Source organism: Cherax quadricarinatus, chromosome 51, assembly GCF_038502225.1.
Source record: "Cherax quadricarinatus isolate ZL_2023a chromosome 51, ASM3850222v1, whole genome shotgun sequence".
NCBI classification, from domain to species: domain Eukaryota; kingdom Metazoa; phylum Arthropoda; class Malacostraca; order Decapoda; family Parastacidae; genus Cherax; species Cherax quadricarinatus.
The window spans coordinates 7,373,719-7,399,141 of record NC_091342.1 but is presented as its reverse complement, the minus strand read 5'-3'; the positions used below and the strand labels follow the sequence as shown (position 1 = coordinate 7,399,141).

The 25,423-nt window shown below is 39.3% G+C and overlaps 2 protein-coding genes across 7 annotated transcripts in view; one reads left to right on the top strand and one right to left on the bottom strand.

The window, feature by feature from the left end:
- The window catches only part of IntS10 (integrator complex subunit 10), a 96,505-nt gene that overhangs the window by 52,910 nt on the left and 18,172 nt on the right, over positions 1 to 25,423 (bottom strand). The window lies entirely within an intron of this gene.
- Positions 232 to 23,746, top strand: LOC128694695 (prenylcysteine oxidase 1). 3 transcript variants are annotated; one of them, XM_053784943.2, is made up of 7 exons: positions 232 to 390; positions 2,838 to 2,956; positions 10,397 to 10,603; positions 15,653 to 15,827; positions 20,228 to 20,436; positions 20,907 to 21,058; positions 22,451 to 23,746. In XM_053784943.2, exons 2-7 carry the CDS (start codon positions 2,851 to 2,853, stop codon positions 23,117 to 23,119), a joined length of 1,518 nt encoding a protein of 505 aa, XP_053640918.2. In that variant the 5' UTR covers positions 232 to 390; positions 2,838 to 2,850; the 3' UTR covers positions 23,120 to 23,746. The 3 variants fall into 3 exon arrangements, with proteins under 3 accessions (XP_053640918.2, XP_069951872.1, XP_069951873.1); XM_070095771.1 differs by lacking the exon at positions 232 to 390 and adding an exon at positions 1,185 to 1,336; XM_070095772.1 differs by lacking the exon at positions 232 to 390 and adding an exon at positions 2,687 to 2,710.

The window sequence follows — 25,423 nt, the reverse complement described above, 5'->3', positions numbered from 1 at the left end:
AAGACTTGGGAGACGATGCAACATCCCCCCAATGAAAAGCAGGGGTGTCACTAGCACGTTAAGAGACCATACAATAAGTGTCAGGGACCCGAGACTGTTCAACTGCCTCCCAGCATACATAAGGGGGATTACCAACAGACCCCTGGCACCTAAAGTCGGTTCCTGACCAGCCGGGCTGTGGCTCGTATGTTGGTTTGCGTGCACCCAGCAGTAACAGCCTGGTTGATCAGGTTCTGATCCACCAGGAGGCCTGGTCACAGACCGGGCCGCGGGGGCGTTGACCCCCGGAACTCTCTCCAGGTAGTAAATAAAGATATTATTATATAATTACCTCGGTCAGTCGGGGTCAATACTGCGCGTTACATCTGTGGCCCTTACAAACCCAACAAGGTGATGGAATTTCGAGACTTTTAGTTTTCAGTCTTTTTTCCACTTAAATCTCGTTAAATATGGGTCAACGTGGATTAGTATTATTATTATAATCAAAAGGAAGCGCTAAAAGGGTGAACATGGAGTTAAAGTACTCGTGCATTATATTATGTAAAATACCAGCACATTATGTGTATCTTCTCTCGAGAGGTTTCTTGATGCTGGTAAGATAAGATTTTCTTCGGATTTTTAACCCCGGAGGGTTAGCCTCCCAGGATAACCCAAGAAAGTCAGTGCGTCATCGAGGACTGTAACTTATTTCCATTGGGGTCCTTAATCTTGTCCCCCAGGATGCGACCCACACCAGTCGACTAACACCCAGGTACCTATTTGCTGCTAGGTGAACGGGACGACAGATGAAAGGAAACACGTCGAATTGTTTCCACCCACCAGGAATCGAACCCGGGCCCTCCGTGTGTGAAGCGAGAGCATTAGCCACCAGGCCAGGCGGGGTTCTTGATCCAAGGAATTGGACCCGACTTCCCTTTCCTTGGATTGACCCTTAATGCCTCCCATTTTCCTGGGCATTTTACGACTGCGGATTTAGCGTTCCCCATGAAAACATTAATATGTATACCCTGGCAACAGTTATTAAGCTAACAACCCATCCCGCTAACTGCTGTCACACTCGCATGGGGTTTGTATCCCCTTGCTAAGTTAGGTTGGGTTAAGTTAGGTTACAATGAAAAACCTTAAATATAAAGTAAAAGATGATAGTCAGTCACATGAACAGAAAACGAACAGCCACTGAGAGATGGCTTATATTAAAAGTCATATTTCAACTAGGTTTAGCGCTTCCTTTTGATTATAATAATAATCAAGGCTGTTAACATCCTTGAAGAGTTGAACTCTATAAATGGTTTAGAAAAACCTACAGAGAAGAATGGTGAAAGAAGAGTAGTTTGAGGTAATCAGTTCCTCAGCTTGGAGTCAATGTGTTCAGTCCATCAATCTGGATAAAAGTACAGTATATACGTACACAGAGAAGGGGCTTATATACTGCAGACAAGTGAGGCGAAGCAGTGATAGGGGGCATCACCAGTGGAAAAACCCGCTAGTGAAAGTAGGTCATGCCTATAGGTTAAACAAGCTTTGAAGAATTCCGTGCATCAAGATCCCTAGATGTTGCTGTGTCTGACAGAATTGTATAAATATTTTACAAAAATGACAACTTGATAAATTTGACACATACAACATTCGGGTATCCATTTACAACATGATACCAATTTACAAAGTGAAAGATAAACCCTTGGTTTCAAATAGAGCAATTAGCAATTCTACGCAGCATTGAATGATATACTTTGTTGACCAGATCTCAACACTTTTACAAAGGGAGTTTAGCTCTTCTATTATGTAAATTCTCCAGTATTCATTGGACTATGCAATGGAGACACTCATATTTTAGACAAATAGGATAAAAACTATTTTTTTGGTACAGCCATATATAGACTTAAGTAAGGCCTATAGTAATTTCACACAAAAGACCAATGAAGAAATGGTATAGGAGGAGAAATTATCTCCTAAATGGAAGCATGGCTGACCAGTAGACAACAGTGTACATAAAAGGGGAGAAATTAGAATGGGGGCCCATTACAAGTGATGTGCCATAGAGGACAGTATTGGGACCCCTTGTTTAAAATAGACATAAATGATAGATGAGGGAATAAAAAGAGGTACAGGCAGGCCCCCCCCACTTCACAATGTTTCGCTAATAAAGCAGCTTTCAATTATACCCATTCTTCATTTATTCAGACTTCCTGCAATAAATACATTCACCATTCACTATAATCTGAGGATGAAAATATTTTAAAGTAAATAATGTGTGTACTGTATATGCAGTTTTTTTAGGCCTAGCAATATTGCTCACTTGATATACGAGTGTAAATATATTATCAGGCTTTTATATGCATTTGAAAGTGAAAAAAAAGGCTGATTCACTTTACAGCTATGGTTGGTTTACAGCAGTAGCCTGGAACCTAACCTGCTTATAATTGGGGCCCTCTTTATAAGCAAGTTTGCTGATGACACTAAAACAAGTCTTCAAATAATTTCTGATGAGGACACTGGAGACTTACAGTATGATTGATTGTAGTCAGTCTAAATGAAACAGAGATTTGCTATAATTGGAGAGGTGTGTCTGTATAACCCTTGTGGTTTAGTGCTTCTTTTTGATTATAATAATAATAATTGAGAAAGGAAGGAGAGTAACTATATGTAGTAGTCTATAGATTTAAGATTTTTTATCTTTTATTTTGTTTTTTATCTCAGGACGCATTCAAAGGTAATTATTTGTATATACAGAAACTTATAATAATGGCATTTTATTTATAACTTATGTGCTTAAAAAAATGTTTTATATTTTTATACTTAATGAAGCCTTAATACAGTACCTGTTTTATTACATTCAGAAATAGCCATAATATGCTTCACATTGGAAAACTTTGCCTATTGGGCTTGCTGACTCAAGTAAGAACATCCAGTTCTCTACGTGAAGTTAGAAGTGCTGATGTTGCTTCTCCAAGAATAGGTAATTATTATTACAAGACATAAATTTCTTAGAATATTTATTATTTATTATCACACTGGCCGATTCCCACCAAGGCAGGGTGGCCCGAAAAAGAAAAACTTTCACCATCATTCACTCCATCACTACAGTTTTTAAACTGCAACATTAACACCCCTCCTTCAGAGTGCAGGCACTGTACTTCCCATCTCCAGAACTCAAGTCTGGCCTGCTGGTTTCCCTGAACCCCTTCATAAATGTTACTTTGCTCACACTCCAACAGCACGTCAAGTATTAAAAACCATTTGTCTCCATTCACTCCTATCAAACACGCTCACGCATGCCTGCTGGAAGTCCAAGCCCCTCGCACACAAAACTTCCTTTACCCCCTCCCTCCAACCTTTCCTAGGCCGACCCCTACCCCGCTTTCCTTCCACTACAGACTGATACACTCTTGAAATCATTCTGTCTCGCTCCATTCTCTCTACATGTCCAAACCACCTCAACAACCCTTCCTCAGCCCTCTGGACAACAGTTTTGGTAATCCCGCACCTCCTCCTAACTTCCAAACTACGAATTCTCTGCATTATATTCACACCACACATTGCCCTCAGACATGACATCTCCACTGCCTCCAGCCTTCTCCTCGCTGCAACATTCATCACCCATGCTTCACACCCATATAAGAGCGTTGGTAAAACTATACTCTCATACATTCCCCTCTTTGCCTCCAAGGACAAAGTTCTTTGTCTCCACAGACTCCCTTTTCCCCTCATCAATTCTGTGATTTACCTCATCTTTCATAGACCCATCTGCTGACACGTCCACTCCCAAATATCTGAATACATTCACCTCCTCCATACTCTCTCCCTCCAATCTGATATCCAATCTTTCATCACCTAATCTTTTTGTTATCCTCATAACCTTACTCTTTCCTGTATTCACTTTTAATTTTCTTCTTTTGCATACCCTACAAAATTCATCCACCAATCTCTGCAACTTCTCTTCAGAATCTCCCAAGAGCACAGTGTCATCAGCAAAGAGCAACTGTGACAACTCCCACTTTATGTGTGATTCTTTATCTTTTAACTCCACGCCTCTTGCCAATACCTTCGCATTTACTTCTCTTACAACCCCATCTATAAATATATTAAACAACCACGGTGACATCACACATCCTTGTCTGAGGCCTACTTTTACTGGGAAATAATTTCCCTTTTTCCTACATACTCTAACTTGAGCCTCACTATTCTCGTAAAAACTCTTCACTGCTTTCAGTAACCTACATCCTACACCATACACCTGCAACATCTGCCACATTGTCCCCCTATCCACCCTGTCATACGCCTTTTCCAAATCCATAAATGCCACAAAGACCTCTTTAGCCTTATCTAAATACTGTTCACTTATGTGTTTCACTGTAAACACCTGGTCCACACACCCCCTACCTTTCCTAAAGCCTCCTTGTTCATCTGCTATCCTATTCTCCGTCTTACTCTTAATTCTTTCAATAATAACTCTACCATACACTTTACCAGGTATACTCAACAGACTTATTCCCCTATAATTTTTGCACTCTCTTTTGTCCCCTTTGCCTTTATACAAAGGAACTATGCATGCTCTCTGCCAATCCCTAGGTACCTTACCTTCTTCCATACATTTATTAAATAATTGCACCAACCACTCCAAAACTAATCCCCACCTGCTTTTAACATTTCTATCTTTATCCCATCAATCCCGGCTGCCTTACCCCCTTTCATTTTACCTACTGCCTCACGAACTTCCCCCACACTCACAACTGGCTCTTCCTCACACCTACAAGATGTTATTCCTCCTTGCCCTATACACGAAATCACAGCTTCCCTAACTTCATCAGCGTTTAACAATTCCTCGAAATATTCCCTCCATCTTCCCAATACCTCTAACTCTCCATTTAATAACTCTCCTCTCCTATTTTTAACTGACAAATCCATTTTTTCTCTAGGCTTCCTTAACTTGTTAATCTCACTCCAAAACTTTTTCTTATTTTCAACAAAATTTGTTGATAACATCTCACCCACTCTCTCATTTGCTCTCTTTTTACATTGCTTCACCACTCTCTTAACCTCTCTCTTTTTCTCCATATACTCTTCCCTCCTTGCATCACTTCTACTTTGTAAAAACTTCTCATATGCTAACTTTTTCTCCCTTACTACTCTCTTTACATCATCATTCCACCAATCGCTCCTCTTCCCTCCCGCACCCACCTTCCTGTAACCACAAACTTCTGCTGAACACTCCAACACTACATTTTTAAACCTACCCCATACCTCTTCGATCCCATTGCCTATGCTCTCATTAGCCCATCTATCCTCCAATAGCTGTTTATATCTTACCCTAACTGCCTCCTCTTTTAGTTTATAAACCTTCACCTCTATCTTCCCCGATGCTTCTATTCTCCTTGTATCCCATCTACCTTTTACTCTCAGTGTAGCTACAACTAGAAAGTGATCTGATATATCTGTGGCCCCTCTATAAACATGTACATCCTGAAGTCTACTCAACAGTCTTTTATCTACCAATACATAATCCAACAAACTACTGTCATTTCGCCCTACATCATATCTTGTATACTTATTTATCCTCTTTTTCTTAAAATATGTATTACCTATAACTAAACCCCTTTCTATACAAAGTTCAATCAAAGGGCTCCCATTTTCATTTACACCTGGCACCCCAAACTTACCTACCACACCCTCTCTAAAAGTTTCTCCTACTTTAGCATTCAGATCCCCTACCACAATTACTCTCTCACTTGGTTCAAAGGCTCCTATACATTCACTTAACATCTCCCAAAATCTCTCTCTCTCCTCTACATTCCTCTCTTCTCCAGGTGCATACACGCTTATTATGACCCACTTTTCGCATCCAACCTTTACTTTAATCCACATAATTCTTGAATTTACACATTCATATTCTCTTTTCTCCTTCCATAACTGATCCTTCAACATTACTGCTACCCCTTCCTTTGCTCTAACTCTCTCAGATACTCCAGATTTAATCCCATTTATTTCCCCCCACCGAAACTCGCCTACCCCCTTCAGCTTTTTTTCGCTTAGGGCCAGGACATCCAACTTCTTTTCATTCATAACATCAGCAATCATCTGTTTCTTGTCATCCGCACTACATCCATGCACATTCAAGCATCCCAGTTTTATAAAGTTTTTCTTCTTCTCTTTTTTAGTAAATGTCTACAGGAGAAGGGGTTACTAGCCCATTGCTCCGGGCATTTTAGTCGCCTCATACGACACGCATGGCTTACGGAGGAAAGATTCTTTTCCACTTCCCCATGGACAATAGAAGAAATAAAGAAGAACAAGAGCTATTTAGAAAAAGGAGAAAAACCTAGATGTATGTATATATATATGCATGTGTGTGTATGTGAAGTGTGACCAAAGTGTAAGTAGGAGTAGCAAGATATCCCTGTTATCTAGCGTGTTTATGAGACAGAAAAAGAAATCGGCAATCCTTCCATCATGCAAAACAGTTACATGTTTCTGTTTCGCAGTCATCTGGCAGGACGGTAGTACTTCCCTGGGTGGTTGCTGTCTACCAATTTTAACTGTATTTTTCGTGCATGCTTAAGTGATCTGTTAAGAGAATTAGAGACTTTTCATTTTTTTTTAACCTCACAGAGCAAGCAACCCATGCAGATGTTTCATATTCTTTGGTGTAGTAAGGGTGCCAAATCCTGAGATATATGTATACACTAACATCGTAACACACATTACTATATGACCCACATGGGTTTGACACATTTTTGTGAATATATATAGTGATAATAATTAAAATGTATGGAAGAGGGTAAGGTACCTAGGGATTGGCAGAGAGCATGCATAGTTCCTTTGTATAAAGGCAAAGGGGACAAAAGAGAGTGCAAAAATTATAGGAGGATAAGTCTGTTGAGTATACCTGGTAAAGTGTATGGTAGAGTTATTATTGAAAGAATTAAGAGTAAGATGGAAAATAGGATAGCAGATGAACAAGGAGGCTTTAGGAAAGGTAGGGGGTGTGTGGACCAGGTGTTTACAGTGAAACATATAAGTGAACAGTATTTAGATAAGGCTAAAGAGGTCTTTGTGGCATTTATGGATTTGGAAAAGGCATATGACAGGGTGGATAGGGGGGCAATGTGGCAGATGTTGCAGGTGTATGGTGTAGGAGGTAGGTTACTGAAAGCAGTGAAGAGTTTTTACGAGAATAGTGAGGCTCAAGTTAGAGTATGTAGGAAAAAGGGAAATTATTTCCCAGTAAAAGTAGGCCTTAGACAAAGATGTGTGATGTCACCGTGGTTGTTTAATATATTTTTAGATGGGGTTGGAAGAGAAGTAAATGCGAGGGTCTTGGCAAGAGGCATGGAGTTAAAAGATAAAGAATCACACATAAAGTGGGAGTTGTCACAGTTGCTCTTTGCTGATGACACTGTGCTCTTGGGAGATTCTGAAGAGAAGTTGCAGAGATTGGTGGATGAATTTGGTAGGGTATGCAAAAGAAAAAAATTAAAAGTGAATACAGTGGACCCTCGACTAACACTATTAATCCATTCCTGAGAGCTCATCGTTAGTCAAAATTATCATTAGTCAAGTTAATTTTCCCCATAAGAAATAATGGAAATCAAATTAATCCATGTAGGACACCCCAAAGTATGAAAAAAAAATTTTTTTTTACCACATGAAATATTAATTTTAATACACACAAACTGAAGAAGACATGCACAGTTACATGACACTTACCTTTATTGAAGATCTGGTGATGATTGTTGGGATGGGAGGAGGGCAGATTGTTGATGGTCTTAGTGTTTAGAAGGGGAATCCCCTTCCATTAGGACTTGAGGTGGCAAGTCCTTTTCCGGGGTTACTTCCCTTCCCTTTAAATCTCTCAAACCAACCTTTGCTGGCCTTAAATTCACTCACATCACCACTAGTTGCTGGCATTTTTTTCATTAAATCGTCATGCAACTTCCTAGCCTTTTCACATATGATCGCTTGAGAGATGCTATCTCCTGCTATCTGCTTTTCGTTTATCCACACCAATTACAGTCTCTCAACATCATCGAGTACTTGCTATCTCAGTTTCGAAAACATAGTTGCACCTTTGGCAAGAACAGCTTCCTTGATTGCTGTTTTCTTGGCCACAATAGTAGCGATGGTTGATTGGGGTTTTGTGTACAACCTGGCCAGCTCGGAGACACGCACTCCACTTTCATACTTAGCAATGATCTCTTTCTTCATATCCATAGTAATTCTCACCCTTTTTGCTGTAGGGTTGGCACTAGAAGATTTCTTGGGGCCCATGGTGACTTATTTTGCAGGTGCAATCACTAAAAAGGCTGTGATAACGTGACATGTTCTGATTGTATGCTTGGAAGCGACCGCGGTGGCTGGCTGGCTTGTAAACACTGGCCAGAAGTGGACGCGTCTGACGGAACAAATAGTGTTGGTCGAGTTTTTTAGCGCTAGTCGAGGCAAAAATTTTGCGTTAAAATGTATCGCTAGTCAGATTTATCGTTAATCAATGCCATCATTGGTTGAGGGTCCACTGTACAGGAAAGAGTAAGGTTATGAGGATAACAAAAAGATTAGGTGATGAAAGATTGGATATCAGATTGGAGGGAGAGAGTATAGAGGAGGTGAATGTATTCAGATATTTGGGAGTGGACGTGTCAGCGGATGGGTCTATGAAAGATGAGGTGAATCATAGAATTGATGAGGGGAAAAGGGTGAGTAGTGCACTTAGGAGTCTGCGGAGACAAAGAACTTTGTCCTTGGAGCAAAGAGGGGAATGTATGAGAGTATAGTTTTACCAACGCTCTTATATGGGTGTGAAGCATGGGTGATGAATGTTGCAGCGAGGAGAAGGCTGGAGGCAGTGGAGATGTCATGTCTGAGGACAATGTGTGGTGTGAATATAATGCAGAGAATTCGTAGTTTGGAAGTTAGGAGGAGGTGCGGGATTACCAAAACTTGTCCAGAGGGCTGAGGAAGGGTTGTTGAGGTGGTTCAGACATGTAGAGAGAATGGAGCAAAACAGAGTGACTTCAAGAGTGTATCAGTCTGTAGTGGAAGGAAGGCGGGGTAGGGGTTGGCCTAGGAAAGGTTGGAGGGAGGGGGTAAAGGAGGTTTTGTGTGCGAGGGGCTTGGACTTCCAGCAGGCATGCGTGAGCATGTTTGATAGGAGTGAATGGAGACAAATGGTTTTTAATACTTGATGTGCTGTTGGAGTGTGAGCAAAGTAACATTTATGAAGGGGTTCAGGGAAACCGGCAGGCCAGACTCGAGTCCTGGAGATGGGAAGTACAGTGCCTGCACTCTGAAGGAGGGGTGTTAATGTTGCAGTTTAAAAACTGTAGTGTAAAGCACCCTTCTGGCAAGACAGTGATGGAGTGAATGATGGTGAAAGTTTTTCTTTTTCGAGCCACCCTGCCTTGGTGGGAATCGGCCAGTGTGATAATAAAAATAAAAAATAATTAAAACACATTGGCCCAGAGGTACAACAGATGGCTGTAGGGTTGGTGGTGATTAAACCTAAAATGAGTTGGCTGATATGCTGCTGATTGTAGTAAGAAGTAAATGTCTACTTTTGGCTAGGTTGATAGTGCTTAGCTTACGTAGTGAGTGTCAGTGGTTCAATCCCTGGCAGGGGTGGAAATGTCAGGCATGTTTCTTCATACCTGCTGCCCCTGTGGGTGCCTGGGTGTTAGTCAACTGTTGCAAGTCACTTTCAGGGGGACAGGATTACAGGACCCAAGTAGAAATAAGAAAGATAGTCATCCATGACATGCTGACTTTATCGTGTTATCCTGGGTAGTTAACCTTCTGGGTTAAAAGTCCAAACAAAATCCTGTCTTATCTTATCTTAACACTAAATCAGGCTTGGGCCAAAGATTCCCCTATAGAATATTCCCATACAGCATTATTATGAATCAGTACTTAGGTTATGTCAGTAATCACCATAATAAATAATAATGATGATATATGATATAAAAATGATAAACTTTATTTCTGCAAAGTACAATTTACAATAGATTTACTAATGGTTGACAATAGTGAATCTATTGAAAGCCCCTGGTTAATGCAGAGCATTTAGAGCAGCCTCAGAATAAACTTATAATTGCACTACTGGAATTTTTTGCAAAACATTATTAGAATTTTTTGTAAAACTATTTTTTTTAGTGAATTTTGATAAGAACGTTCATCTTGTATAGCAAGCATGTGACAAAGCTGCTGCAAAGCCATATACTCCAAAAAACAAATAATGTTAAATGTCTTAATTAATAATTACATACCTGTGAAATATAAGAGAGCAAACATTAAATATTTGAATACTCATGATAATCCCTGAGGATGTAAATGTAAGTGTAAGCAGTAGTGAAAGAACATGATATATGCATTTGCATTAATCAGTAATAATATGTATTTATTCCAGCAATTATTGGTGGTGGTATAGGAGGCACATCAACAGCTTATTTCTTAAAGGAGCTGTTTGGAGACAATGCCAGCATTGATGTTTATGAATCTGAAAAGATTGGAGGACGGCTGGCTACTATCCCAATAGCGGGAGATGATTATGAGGTTGGAGGCACTGTTATTCATCCCAAGAATCAGTATATGATGGATTTTGTATCAAAATTTGGTAAGGGTATACTTTTATTTTTTTATTTACTGTACTTTAACATGTAGAACATTTTTGTTTCTAGCATTCAGTTTGTGTCCATCAAGTCAGTAAATTATGGGCATGAGAAGAAAGAAATTTTTAGATAAATGAACCTTAAAGTAGCCAAATGCTCTAGGGGTAGACTTAAGGCATGTTAAAATTGCATATCTTGTGACACATAAGAAAGATATCTTGTTTCTTTCTCCATTAACTTTTATGCACACACACATTTTCAGGTGGTGAACGTGTCTGTGCTTGAATGCATGCGTGCATTTACCTAGTTGTACTTGCAGATGTTGAGTCATAGGTCCTGGTCCAGTATCTTGATTTCTATTGACAGACTTTACCAATTCCTGAATTTCAGGGCCTGATCATCTCTGGAATCATGTACAGTATAATGTTTGCTTCCACCACCTCTTCAGTACTTTTCACTTACCACTGTAAAACTGATAAAGTAACTTATTGTCCCTATGGCTAACATGCATCCTTTGCTGCTATTTATGTTTTGTGGGCTACCTTTTATGACATCTCAATAAAAATTAGGTCAGAATGACCTAATTTTATATCAGAAAAATGGATAATGAATATATTAGAAAATGGGTTGATGAAAGAAGTAAATTATGACAGACAATAGCAAGAAATTTGCAGAAGTGTCAAGTTTTGGGTAAAAATGAAGTTTGTCATTAGATGTAAAAATGGAAATGTATGAGGGTATAGTGGTGCTTGCACTTTTGTATAGTGTTAACTACAGTCTTTAAATGTTGCAGCAAGGAGAAGGAATACTTAAATAAGAAGAATGAAGAGTAGAAATGAGGTTTTTGAGATGGTTTAGTCATGCAGAAAAAGTAGAATAGATTGTTAAAGGTGTGCAAACATCTTTGAGTATATACAAGGGATGGAATTGGTTAGTTGATATCTTCAAATCAGGCCTCCTCAAGGAAATTTCCTTGAAAATGGTGAGAGTCTCTTTATCAGAGGAATTAGACCCGCTTTCCTCTTCCTAGGATCAAATCTGATTGCCTTCTATTCCCCAGGGACTATGTAAACCCTCTGGGTTTAGTTTTCCCCCTCCTAAATATAATAATTCAGATCAGGCCATATATATTTTGTTAAGTAAGTTTATTCAGGTATACAGAAATACAGTTACACTGATTATCATACGTAGCAGTATATGTGTCGAGAACCTAGGATAACCCAGAAAAGTCAGACAGAGTGACTTGTTTCCATTGGGGTCCTTTTAATACCTTATTATTATAATATAAAGGATATAGTGTTGGAGTGGTTGGTACTTTTGTTTAATAAATGTATGAAAGAGGGGAAAGTACCTAGGGATTGGTGGAGAGCATGTATAGTCCCTTTATATAAAGGGAAAGGGGACAAAAGAGATTGTAAAAATTATAGAGGAATAAGTTTACTGAGTATACCAGGAAAAGTATACGGTAGGGTTATAATTGAAAGAATTAGAGGTAAGACAGAATGTAGGATTGCGAATGAGCAGGGAGGCTTCAGAGTGGGTAGGGGATGTGTAGATCAAGTGTTTACATTGAAGCATATATGTGAACAGTATTTAGATAAAGGTAGGGAAGTTTTTATTGCATTTATGGATTTAGAAAAGACATATGAAAGAGTGGATAGAGGAGCAATGTGGCAGATGTTGCAAGTATATGGAATAGGTGGTAAGTTACTAAATGCTGTAAAGAGCTTTTATGAGGATAGTGAGGCTCAGGTTAGGGTATGTAGAAGAGAGGGAGAATACTTCCCGGTAAAAGTAGGTCTTAGACAGGGATGTGTAATGTCACCATGGTTGTTTAATATATTTATAGATGGGGTTGTAAAAGAAGTAAATGCTAGGGTGTCCGGGAGAGGGGTGGGATTAAATTATGGGGAATCAAATTCAAAATGGGAACTGATACACTTACTTTTTGCTGATGATACTGTGCTTATGGGAGAGTCTAAAGAAAAATTGCAAAGGTTAGTGGATGAGTTTGAGAATGTGTGTAAAGGTAGAAAGTTGAAAGTGAACATAGAAAAGAGTAAGGTGATGAGGGTATCAAATGATTTAGATAAAGAAAAATTGGATATCAAATTGGGGAGGAGGAGTATGGAAGAAGTGAATGTTTTCAGATACTTGGGAGTTGACGTGTCGGCGGATGGATTTATGAAGGATGAGGTTAATCATAGAATTGATGAGGGAAAAAAGGTGAGTGGTGCATTGAGGTATATATAGAGTCAAAAAATGTTATCTATGGAGGCAAAGAAGGGAATGTATGAAAGTATAGTAGTACCAACACTCTTATATGGATGTGAAGCTTGGGTGGTAAATGCAGCAGTGAGGAGACGGTTGGAGGCAGTGGAGATGTCCTGTCTAAGGGCAATGTGTGGTGTAAATATTATGCAGAAAATTCAGAGTGTGGAAATCAGGAGAAGGTGTGAGTTAATAAAAGCATTAGTCAGAGGGCAGAAGAGGGGTTGTTGAGGTGGTTTGGTCATTTAGAGAGAATGGATCAAAGTAGAATGACATGGAAAGCATATAAATCTATAGGGGAAGGAAGGAGGGGTAGGGGTTGTCCTCAAAAGGGTTGGAAAGAGGGGGTAAAGGAGGTTTTGTGGGCGCGGGGCTTGGACTTCCAGCAAGCGTGCATGAGCGTGTTAGATAGGAGTGAATGGAGATGAATGATACTTGGGACCTGACGATCTGTTGGAGTGTGAGCAGGGTAATATTTAGTGAAGGGATTCAGGGAAACCGGTTATTTTCATATAGTCGGACTTGAGTCCTGGAAATGGGAAGTACAATGCCTGCACTTTAAAGGAGGGGTTTGGGATATTGGCAGTTTGGAGGGATATGTTGTGTATCTTTATATGTGTATGCTTCTAAACTGTTGTATTCTGAGCACCTCTGCAAAAGCAGTGATAATGTGTGAGTGTGGTGAAAGTGTTGAATGATGATGAAAGTATTTTCTTTTTGGGGATTTTCTTCTTTTTTGGGTCACCCTGCCTCGGTGGGAGATGACCAACTTGTTGGGAAAAAAAAAAAATAAAGGATATGCAGTACATGTGTACTAGGATGAACATTAAAATGGTATAAAATACCGACAGATTGTTAGGTAAGACACATATGCAACAGTTAGGTATCTTTATTTCGAAACGTTTCGCCTACACAGTAGGCTTCTTCAGTCGAGTACAGAAAAGTTGGAAGCAGAAGATACTTGAAGACGATGTAATCAGTCCATCACCCTTAAAGTTTTGAGGTGGTCAGTCCCTCAGTCTGGAGAAGAGCATTGTTCCGTTGTCTGAAACAATATGAAGTTGAAGTGACAGGATGGAGCCTTTATATAGTGCCAGGAGGTGAGACGTAGGTTGCTTTGGGAGGGCAGGTCCCTCTCAAACCCAGCCGTTCTCACTAGTAGAGGTCGAAGTTGATGGTCTGTACCAAGATACCCTTGTGTTGCAGTGTCTGACAGAATGAACATTAAAATGGTATAAAATACCGACAGATTGTTAGGTAAGACACATATGCAACAGTTAGGTATCTTTATTTCGAAACGTTTCGCCTACACAGTAGGCTTCTTCAGTCGAGTACTTTTCTGTACTCGACTGAAGAAGCCTACTGTGTAGGCGAAACGTTTCGAAATAAAGATACCTAACTGTTGCATATGTGTCTTACCTAACAATCTGTCGGTATTTTATACCATTTTAATGTTCATTCTGTCAGACACTGCAACACAAGGGTATCTTGGTACAGACCATCAACTTCGACCTCTACTAGTGAGAACGGCTGGGTTTGAGAGGGACCTGCCCTCCCAAAGCAACCTACGTCTCACCTCCTGGCACTATATAAAGGCTCCATCCTGTCACTTCAACTTCATATTGTTTCAGACAACGGAACAATGCTCTTCTCCAGACTGAGGGACTGACCACCTCAAAACTTTAAGGGTGATGGACTGATTACATCGTCTTCAAGTATCTTCTGCTTCTATCAACTTTTCTGTACTCGACTGAAGAAGCCTACTGTGTAGGCGAAACGTTTCGAAATAAAGATACCTAACTGTTGCATATGTGTCTTACCTAACAATCTGTCGGTATTTTATACCATTTTAATGTTCATTCTGTCAGACACTGCAACACAAGGGTATCTTGGTACAGACCATCAACTTCGACCTCTACTAGTGAGAACGGCTGGGTTTGAGAGGGACCTGCCCTCCCAAAGCAACCTACGTCTCACCTCCTGGCACTATATAAAGGCTCCATCCTGTCACTTCAACTTCATATTGTTTCAGACAACGGAACAATGCTCTTCTCCAGACTGAGGGACTGACCACCTCAAAACTTTAAGGGTGATGGACTGATTACATCGTCTTCAAGTATCTTCTGCTTCTATCAACTTTTCTGTACTCGACTGAAGAAGCCTACTGTGTAGGCGAAACGTTTCGAAATAAAGATACCTAACTGTTGCATATGTGTCTTACCTAACAATCTGTCGGTATTTTATACCATTTTAATGTTCATTCTGTCAGACACTGCAACACAAGGGTATCTTGGTACAGACCATCAACTTCGACCTCTACTAGTGAGAACGGCTGGGTTTGAGAGGGACCTGCCCTCCCAAAGCAACCTACGTCTCACCTCCTGGCACTATATAAAGGCTCCATCCTGTCACTTCAACTTCATATTGTTTCAGACAACGGAACAATGCTCTTCTCCAGACTGAGGGACTGACCACCTCAAAACTTTAAGGGTGATGGACTGATTACATCGTCTTCAAGTATCTTCTGCTTCTATCAACTTTTCTGTACTCGACTGAAGAAGCCTACTGTGTAGGCGAAACGTTTCAAAATAAAGATACCTAACTGTTGCATATGTGTCTTACCTAACAATGTGTACTAGGAATAAGGTAAAAAGAGTTATTTACATTTACATGAGTGTTAGCTAAAAAAATGAAAAATCATTCTTCTCTCATTTATTAGACAAAAATGGTCACATTTATTTATTTTGAATACTACTCGATACAGTAAACATGTAATATTTCAGGACTACAAAAAAGACAGAGCTGTACAGGAAGTATGGGGTTGTTCAATGGTAAAGAATATGTGTTCCAAGATAGCTCCTGGGAAATTATCACCCTGGCCAAACTCATTTTGAGATATGGGTGGGATGTCTATCGTCTTCATGAACTGACAGAGGAAATGCTAACAAAGTTTAACAGGTAAGGTGAAATGTTACTTCCTAAAATGGCAAAATATTTTTTTTTTTTTTAACACGTCGGCCGTTTCCCACCAAGGCAGGGTGACCCAAAAAGAAAGAAAAAACTTTCATGATTATGAAAGGATGTGCAGAAGTTGTTCAGTGAGTGCAGCCCAGGGGGCTACACTACACAGAGGGGAGAGGAAGTTGGGGATTCCCATCTCCCTCTCCCCTCCTGCCTTCTTCAATATGCAAAGAAGAGTCTTCAGTAAAGGTATGTAATGTTCATTTATCATTAAAATTTGTGCTTTATATTTATTTCTCATTGTTTTCTGTATGTAAAACTGTAGCTAATCTTTAAAAATTTTTTTTTTTTTTTTCAACAAGTCGGCCGTCTCCCACCGAGGCAGGGTGACCCAAAAAAGAAAGAAAATCCCCAAAAAGAAAATACTTTCATCACTATTCAACACTTTCACCACACTCACACATTATCACTGTTTTTGCAGAGGTGCTAAGAATAGAACAGTTTAGAAGCATACACATATAAATATACACAACATATCCCTCCAAACTGCCAATATCCCAAACCCCTCCTTTAAAGTGCAGGCATTGTACTTCCCATTTCCAGGACTCAAGTCCGACTATATGAAAATAACCGGTTTCCCTGAATCCCTTCACTAAATATTACCTTGCTCACACTCCAACAGATCGTCAGGTCCCAAGTACCATTCGTCTCCATTCACTCCTATCTAACACGCTTACGCACGCTTGCTGGAAGTCCAAGCCCCTTGCCCACAAAACCTCCTTTACCCCCTCTCTCCAACCCTTTCGAGGACGACCCCTACCTCGCCTTCCTTCCCCTATAGACTATATGCTTTCCATGTCATTCTACTTTGATCCATTCTCTCTAAATGACCAAACCACCTCAACAACCCCTCTTCTGCCCTCTGACTAATACTTTTATTAACTCCACACCTTTTCCTAATTTCCACACTCCGAATTTTCTGCATAATATTTACACCACACATTGCCCTTAAACAGGACATCTCCACTGCCTCCAACCGTCTCCTCGCTGCTGCATTTACCACCCAAGCTTCACACCCATATAAGAGTGTTGGTACTACTATACTTTCATACATTCCCTTCTTTGCCTCCATAGATAACGTTTTTTGACTCCCCATATACCTCAACCCACCACTCACCTATTTCCCTCATCAATTCTATGATTAACCTCATCCTTCATAAATCCATCCGCCGACACATCAACTCCCAAGTATCTGAAAACATTCACTTCTTCCATACTCCTCCTCCCCAATTTGATATCCAATTTTTCTTTATCTAAATCATTTGATACCCTCATCACCTTACTCTTTTCTATGTTCACTTTCAACTTTCTCCCTTTACACACATTCCCAAACTCATCCACTAACCTTTGTAATTTTTCTTTAGAATCTCCCATAAGCACAGCATCATCAGCAAAAAGTAACTGTGTCAATTCCCATTTTGAATTTGATTCCCCAAAATTTAATCCCACCCCTCTCCCGAATATTTTTGGGTGTCTGAAACAGATTAATTGGATTTACATTAATTTTTATGGGAAATATTATTTCGGTTTTCGGTCTTTTCGGATTTAGGCCGACCTTCTGGAACGGATTACAGCAGAAAATTCTGGTTCATACCGAGTTCTCTGCATGCTTCTTTTTGGAGATGTATTTATGAGATGTGACCTAAACCTAAATTTGTTACTTTTTTCACATATATAACAAATAAACTCCAATTTAATGTTTTATAATAACCCATAAATAGATTAGTGATATAACCCAAAAAGGCCCACAGTGACCCGTGGCCTGGTGCCAAAAACTCTTGCTTCACATGCTGAGGGTCTGGGTTCGATTCCCGGCAAGGGTGGAAACATTGGGCATGTTTCCATACACCAGTTGTCCATGTTCACCCATCAGTAAAAATGGGTAGCTGGGTGTTAGTTTACTGGTGTGGGTCACATCCTGGGACAAAACTGACCTAATTTGCCCAAAAGGCTCTGCATAATGAGCGACTTTCTGTATAGTGTGTCATTGATACCAGCTAGGCCTGTATACTTTGTACATGTATTATTATTAACACATCGGCCATCTCCCACCAAGGCACAGTGGCCCAAAAAAGAAAAACTTTCATCATTCACTCCACTGTCTTGCCAGAGGCGTGCTTACACTACAGTTATAAAACTGCAACATTAACACCCCTCCTTCAGAGTGCAGACACTGTACTTCCCATCTCCAGGACTCATGTCTGGCCTGCCAGTTTCCCTGAATCCCTTCATATATGTTACCTTGCTCACACTCTAACAGCACATCAAGTCCTAAAAACCATTTGTCTCCAATTGCTCCTGTCTATTATTATTATTATTATAAGAATGTTCATGGATATCATTATTTTTAGTTAAACATTAAAATTTGTCACATTCAAACTGTAAGATGTAAATAAAGATGTACATACCTTACTCAATAATTTACACTCAGTAATTGAAAGTGCACTATTTCAGTCTCAACACCTGACAAGAGTGCCAGTAGAAGCTAATTACATACAGTGGACCCCCGGTTAACGATATTTTTTCACTCCAGAAGTATGTTCAGGTGCCAGTACTGACCGAATTTGTTCCCATAAGAAATATTGTGAAGTAGATTAGTCCATTTCAGTCCCCCAAACATACACGTACAAATGCACTTACATAAATACACTTACATAATTGGTCGCATTCAGAGGTAATCGTTATGCGGGGGTCCACTGTATATTGGTCTGTCACATGACTGGCCGTTAACAATTTTTTTATATACCTGGGATCAGTTTCTGGACCTACTTTGGCAAAGAAAGTTGATTTCTGGGCATAGTACATGACTGGCTGAGTAAGTTAAGCAGTAAGTTAAGGGTGGGAAGAAAGGGATAAGGCAGAGATGCAACCAGGTGGAAGGGGGCAGGGTAAAATATGGACTTGCAGGGAGGTGGGAGGGAGCAAAGGTGTATTGTGGTCAGGACAGAGAAGGGAAACTGAAGCATTGGGGAGATGAGAGAAGGGAAATGGGGAGAAAGGAAGACTTGAGTAGGGAAAGATAAAGGGTGGAAATTGGGAGGTTAAGGGAGTGAAATCGAGAGAGAAAAAAGGACATATTATTGCATTATATTTCTTGGGAAGTGCTAAACCTGTAGGAGTTTTATAGCATGTGGTGAATGTGAGATAATCAAATTTGATCAAAGGAAAGGTAGGGGCTCCAATTCCATGGATCTAAATCTCTTTGCTGGGATAGAGCAATAGAGGGTACAGCAAAAGAGGAAGAGGGAGAGAGGGGAAATAGAAAAGGAGGTTCAATTTAGATTTTATCAATGAAGCAGCTAATTTGTGCACTGCATAACCATCCTGTGGAAGGTGGCACTAAAAGGGTTAATTGCCAGGAAAAGGGAATGATGGAGGGGAGAGAGAAAGGAAGAAGGGGTAGGAAGGTGGTTGTGCTACAATTCTTAGACCTGTGACATGACAAGTTGAGGTAGATAAACTAGTTTCTAGACCTACCACATGCCTAGCTGTTTTTGAGGATTTGATAAATATTGGTGTGCAGATGGGTGGCAGATGAATGTGGTGAACCTGGGAATGGAGTGTAGCTTTAATTCCTTATATCAAGATCCCTTCACTAGTATCAAGGCAGCCCTCCCCTTGAAGGGGGTCTCAGCCTGAGCAGATACACCACAGTAGTCATAATTACTATAGTATTAAAAACCAAACGTGCTAAACCCATATGGGTCATAGATCATATAGGGCGATAGCTATGTGGTAGACTCATGAACTGTAGTTCTTCCATAGCTAGCCATATGGGTAGGTTCTGTAAGTGTAGTTATATTTCCCCAGGCAGAATGTGGTAGGTGCAGGAAGTGTAGGTCAGCTCCCTTAGCCAATTATGTGGTTGGTATTTTATTATATTCATGAAAAGTTCTAAGCCAGGGTCATTCAGTGTTGCACAGCAGAGGTAAAAGATGGTAGGGATGGAGGAGAGGCAGAGAGGGGTGTGTTGAGGATAGGGAGGACATCAACAAAAAGGATTCGTCCAAAAAATTGGTTGTGATTGAGGGCAAGTTATTGTAGATAATGTTCTAGAGCACAGTGCTCACATCACTCCCAAACCGGTAACTGCTTTTTGGTTAACTGAAAATTGGCTAGAAATGCAAGGTTTTTAAAGTTTTGCAGTGATATTATGTGGTGTATTGGTATTAATACTGTCTTTTTTATTTTTTTAACACAAAATAATTTGTTATTGTCTACTGTTAATGAATACAACTTGCTAATGTGTAAAACCCGTTTCAGCATTTTCAAATTTTTTTTTTTCTTGATCATGCCTTGCTTTTTAATGCCATTTTCAATATTACTATTTTTTTCAGGATTTATACTCTTCAATCAGAAGGACATGCATATCATGATGTGGCTTCCTTACTTTATGCCATGGATCCAAAGTTCGTAGAGATGACAAAGAAATCTTCAGCAGTCTGGCTTAAAGAGTTAGGGTTCAGTGATCTGATCATCAATGAACTAGTTACGGCTGTTACTCAGTGTAATTATGGCCAGACTCCTAATGTTCATGCTTTTGTTGGTAAGTACAGATAATGGTAAGAGAAAGCTAAAATTGGTTATATGCTCATCATCCTCATCTGTTGCCATATTTCAGAACTTATGACTAGAGGTGTCTGAAAGTTTTCGAAGGTGGCAGTATGTGGGATTGAGTAAGAAGAGTCATTCACTTTTAAATGAGACACATAATCCACCCTTCTGTATTTTCCTTAAATTGTCATTTATTTGTCTCCTGAGAATATGGAAATTAGAGGTGTAATGTGTAAGTCTTTTGTATACACTTGACTCAGGTTTGCTGGTAGGGTTCTCCAAAAAATATTTGGATAACTTTAAGAAAAAATTAAGAGAATTGTATGAGTTGCTTTATATGCATTGCTATGTTACCTACCTGGATTGTGCTTTGTGTATAACAAGCTTTCTGCTAAGGTTGCAATGTACAATTTTTCAATACAGTTTTCCCATTTTACAACTAATTTTGTAACAATGTTACAGGATCTGTATCTGTTGCTGCTGCTGACCAAAACCTGTGGTCAGTGTTTGGGGGTAATAAAAGAGTGGCAGAGGAACTACTGAAACACTCACGTGCTTCATATCTCAGACGTTTAGTGACCAGTGTTGCTCTTCATAGTCAGGGACACTTTACAGTAAGTTGACACATCAGTATATACAGTAGGAACCCCGTATCTATGGGGGATATGTTCCAAGGACCTGCCATGGATAGTAGCAAACCCTATACACAAGTCCTATACATACCCATTATATATTATGCACGATAAGTGGAGAATTATCACTTTTTCACTGATAAGAAGCACTTCACTGCTTCTCTTAGGCTTTGCAGAAATGCCAGCTTTTCTACTGAGCTTTGTGGCCACTATGCAAAATTAATAGGTAATTTTGGGCCACAGAAAACCATGGATAACTGAAACCATGGATACCGAATCAGTGGATATGGGGGTTCTACTGTATTTAGTACTGTATTCAAAACAACCATGAGGGGAGTTGAAAGATAGCTCTAAGTTTTTCGTGTTGCAATGAACACATAATCAGGAGCTTGCAATGTTGCGGAAAAGAGGTGGTGGTCCAAGCAAATACGATCACAGGGAGTGCCTCTGCTGGAGAGAAGGGACTTTGATTGTATTTGCTTGGACCTCCTCCACTTTTCTGCAACATTGCAAGCTCCTGATGTATTGATTGCAACATGAAAGTTCTTGAGCTATCATTCAGCACCCTCTATGGTTGTTTTGCATCTTGTATCGCTTGTTCATGATTTTTGCATTAGAACTGTATAAATTTAGAAATTGTTGCTTTTGTGAGTGTGTTACATTGGAATGAGATGGAAAAGTGATTTTAATGGTTTGATGTGCTGTTGAAGAGTCAGCAAAGTAATATTTATGAAGAGTGTCAGAGAAACCAGTTAACCAGATTTGAATCCTGAAGGGAGAAAGTACAGTGTATGCACTCTGAAAGAGGGGTGAGGTTGTTACAGCTCAAAAGTTCATCTGAACTTTGATGTCAAAACATTTTATAATAATGATATCTTTATTTACTACAAGCACATGTACAAGGTATACAGGCCTAGCTGACATCAGTGACATAATACTATATACAAAGCCGCTCGTTATGCAGAGCATTTTGGGCAAATTAGGTCAGTGTCCCAGGATGCGACCCACACCAGTCGACTAACACCCAGGTACCCATTTTACTGGTGGGTAAACAGACAACCAGTGTAAGGAAACACATCCGATGTTTCCACCCCTTCGCCGGGAATCGAATCTGGACCCTCACCTTGTGAAGCAAGAGCTTTTGCCACCAGGCCAGTAATTGAAGCAATGATGGTGAATGCATTATACTTTGTTATGTTGCTTTACCTAGTTGAGAGATGGCCAGTGTTAAAAAAAATAATAATAATAATACAGCAATAATGTTATGATATTATAACAATAAGTTTCCTGTGATTTTCAGTTCTAATAGAATGAGTTATGAGAATTATGGTAATTAGCCAGTTATAATAAAGTACTGCATATCTTTCAAAACAGGTCACCTCAACTGAAACAGATACACCAGTTAAAAGACTTTTCTCTGAAGGTAGTCCTACTGAAATTCCCGAGATGAACTCATCCTATGACCCTCGCACTCAAGACTATGATGTTGTTGTGATTGCTACACCTCTTAATAAAGATAAAAGCAACATCAAGTTGGTAAATTTTACGAAGGACTTTGATTTTCCAGGGCATTTTGAAAGAATTATCTGTACAATGGTACAAGGAGAAGTTAATCCTGAAAGTCTTCTTCTAATGCCGGATGACCACATCGATGAAATTTTAGTAACCAATCCTGGACTTGCTTTCAATTCTTTTGGAAAGCAGTGTCCTGCATCTCTTTCTGTTAATTCTCAAGATTATCCAGATGTGTGGAAGATATTTTCTTCAGCACCTTTAGGAGAAGATCAGTTGAAAATATTTTTTAAGGAACGTAACTCCACAGATGTGATCGATTGGTTAGCATATCCTCATTATAACTCTGATCAACAGTTGGGAAACTTTGAATTGGTCCCAGGATTTTATTATCTGAATGCCATTGAATGGGCAGGAAGTGCCATAGAGATGAGCATAATTGGAGGAAAGAATGTTGCACTTCTAGCTTACAAGTACTGGCTGCAAGATCCAAATGCAGCCATGAACTCACTGTTAAAGGATGAACTGTGATAGAAGTTTGTGAAACATTTTGTAAATGATATGAGAAATGGATATATGCAATGGTGTTCATACTTTCTTTAAGACCAACAAGTAAATACCAGTATGTACAGCCTAGTAGTCATGTGTTTACAAACATGTAGTTTGCATGAGATATCTTTTAAGTTCCATTTTAGACATGTGCTTCTAGTAATATTCCCTGGAAAATTTGTTTGTAAATTTTGAAGAGAATCCATAAAAGAAAATGAATCCTTATAATCCGTGACAAGTTGGAGAGGCACACAGATTAACATCAGATTGTGATATTAAGTAACTGATTGTATAGTAGTTTTGTTGCTCTAATAGGGGGTTAGTGTAAAAAAAATCCAGTTAGTAGATTATTTAATAAAGTTCTAAATATTTGGATATTTGGACATTGTGTTTTCCTTTGGAAATACTGTGAAATAGTATTCAGTTAATTATAACAAAATGCAATACATTGGCACTACTGAAGGTGGGTAAATGGGAGGCATTTAGTTCCAATCCTAGGAAAGTAAGTGCATATTCAATTTCTTGCATCAAGAATCCCTCAATGGTGTCAAGGAACCTTCCTCGAGGGAGAAGGGTGTATGTTAAATTATTAAAAATTTAGACAAATTTTTCCTTATTTTTTTGTTATTTTACCTTGAATATTTTTGTTTTGCATTATATTTTTTATTTCTAAGAGTACTGAGTGATCTACCAGGTCAAATCACTTCAAATCTCAAAACTACTTTACTTACTTTGTTGCCAAATAATGTACATAGTAAGCAGTTCTTCTAAATTAGGTGCAAGTTTATTGTCATCCTAATGTGGATATTGATTTGAGCAGTTTGGTGGTATTTCTTGAGTCATTTCTATGAAAGAGGAAGAGAAGACTTCTTAGAATACTACCAGGGAGGGATAAGGACACAAAAGGTTTCCTGAAGCAGTGTCATTTATGATTAGTTGTTGGAAACTGAGTAAGATAAGATTGGATAAAATAGAATGGGTGACATTTCATTTTAGTGTCATAATTAGAGGGCACTCTTATTATTTTCCTCATGGAAATAATGCAGCAGCTTATTAAAGGGCCAGATGCTAGAGCTCAACCCTCTACAGCACAAAGTCCATAATTTGGGAGACACCTGTATAGGTACATGAGCTGTGACTCGACCCCGACAACCATAACCGGGTGTTTATGTGCTGCACACAAATATGATGTACTTTGTCATGAAGAGAAGGCCACTAGTTATATCAACCTTCCAGTTAAAGACCAGGCCTAAAGATCTTAACCATACTGAGAGTACGGCATGCACATGCACTTTTTTTTAGGGTTATCCTAGGTAATTTATGCAATTACTATGTATGACATTTTGTGTAATTGTATTTATGTGTACCTGTACCTAAATAAATTTACCTATCCATTCAGGACATTGGACAAGGTGGAAAACTTTAACCCTAATTACATTTTAGAAATGCTCAATGCTACATTTTCATGCTGGTGAAGAACCTTGATTGAAGGAATGGCATCTGTCACTCCCTTCCTTGGACCAAAGTTGATTACCTTCCATTCTCCAGGGTGCTGTAAGACTCCTAGTGCTTCCCTATGAATAATATAATAATACTACAAAAAGAGGGGTGGCACCAAGAGGAAGGTGAACTTGAAGCCTCCCAGAAATTCCATCAACCCCCCCTCAAAGCTCCTAAATAAAAAAAAATGGTGCTTCAAAACAAGTGCCCTAGCCCTCTCTACCAACAAAATAGCCACCCCTAAGTCCTTTATGTGAAACTTCTGGAGCTATCCCTGTTGCCATAGATGCCTGTGATAACAGGATGTATGTGCAGTTACCAAGCTATTACTGTCTGTGCATCAAAGGGAGGTTTTTTTTAGCAGTGAGGGGCTCATAATTATTATTATTATAACTAAGTGCTAAACCCACAAGGGTTGAGGGGGGCTCATAATCCAAGGTTGAATATTATAAGTCAACTTTGTTCCTTCCTAAGGATTAAGACTTGTACAGTGCTAAACCCACAGGGTTGAGGGGGGCTCATAATCCAAGGTTGAAAATTATAAGTCAAATTTGTTCCTTCCTAAGGATTAAGACTTGTACAGAATAAACATAATTATTGTATTTTTGTAATTAAAACTGATCCTTCTTTGCCACACAAGTTAATTTATTAAAAAAATTATCTATTATGTCCAGTACTGAAAAAGATCTGAAGTTTAAATATGGGCTACTTAACTGGCCTAGTTAAATGGTCTTAATATTCACTGACCTTAGCATTACAGAAACAAAAAACAGTTGTTGGCTTTAT

Coding starts and splice junctions, on each gene's coding strand:
- LOC128694695 (XM_053784943.2), top strand. CDS start 2,851: ATGCTTCACATTGGAAAACTTTGCCTATTGGGCTTGCTGACTCAAGTA. Junction 2,957..10,396: donor TGTTGCTTCTCCAAGAATAG/GTAATTATTATT, acceptor TATTTATTCCAG/CAATTATTGGTGGTGGTATA. Junction 15,828..20,227: donor ATGCTAACAAAGTTTAACAG/GTAAGGTGAAAT, acceptor TATTTTTTTCAG/GATTTATACTCTTCAATCAG.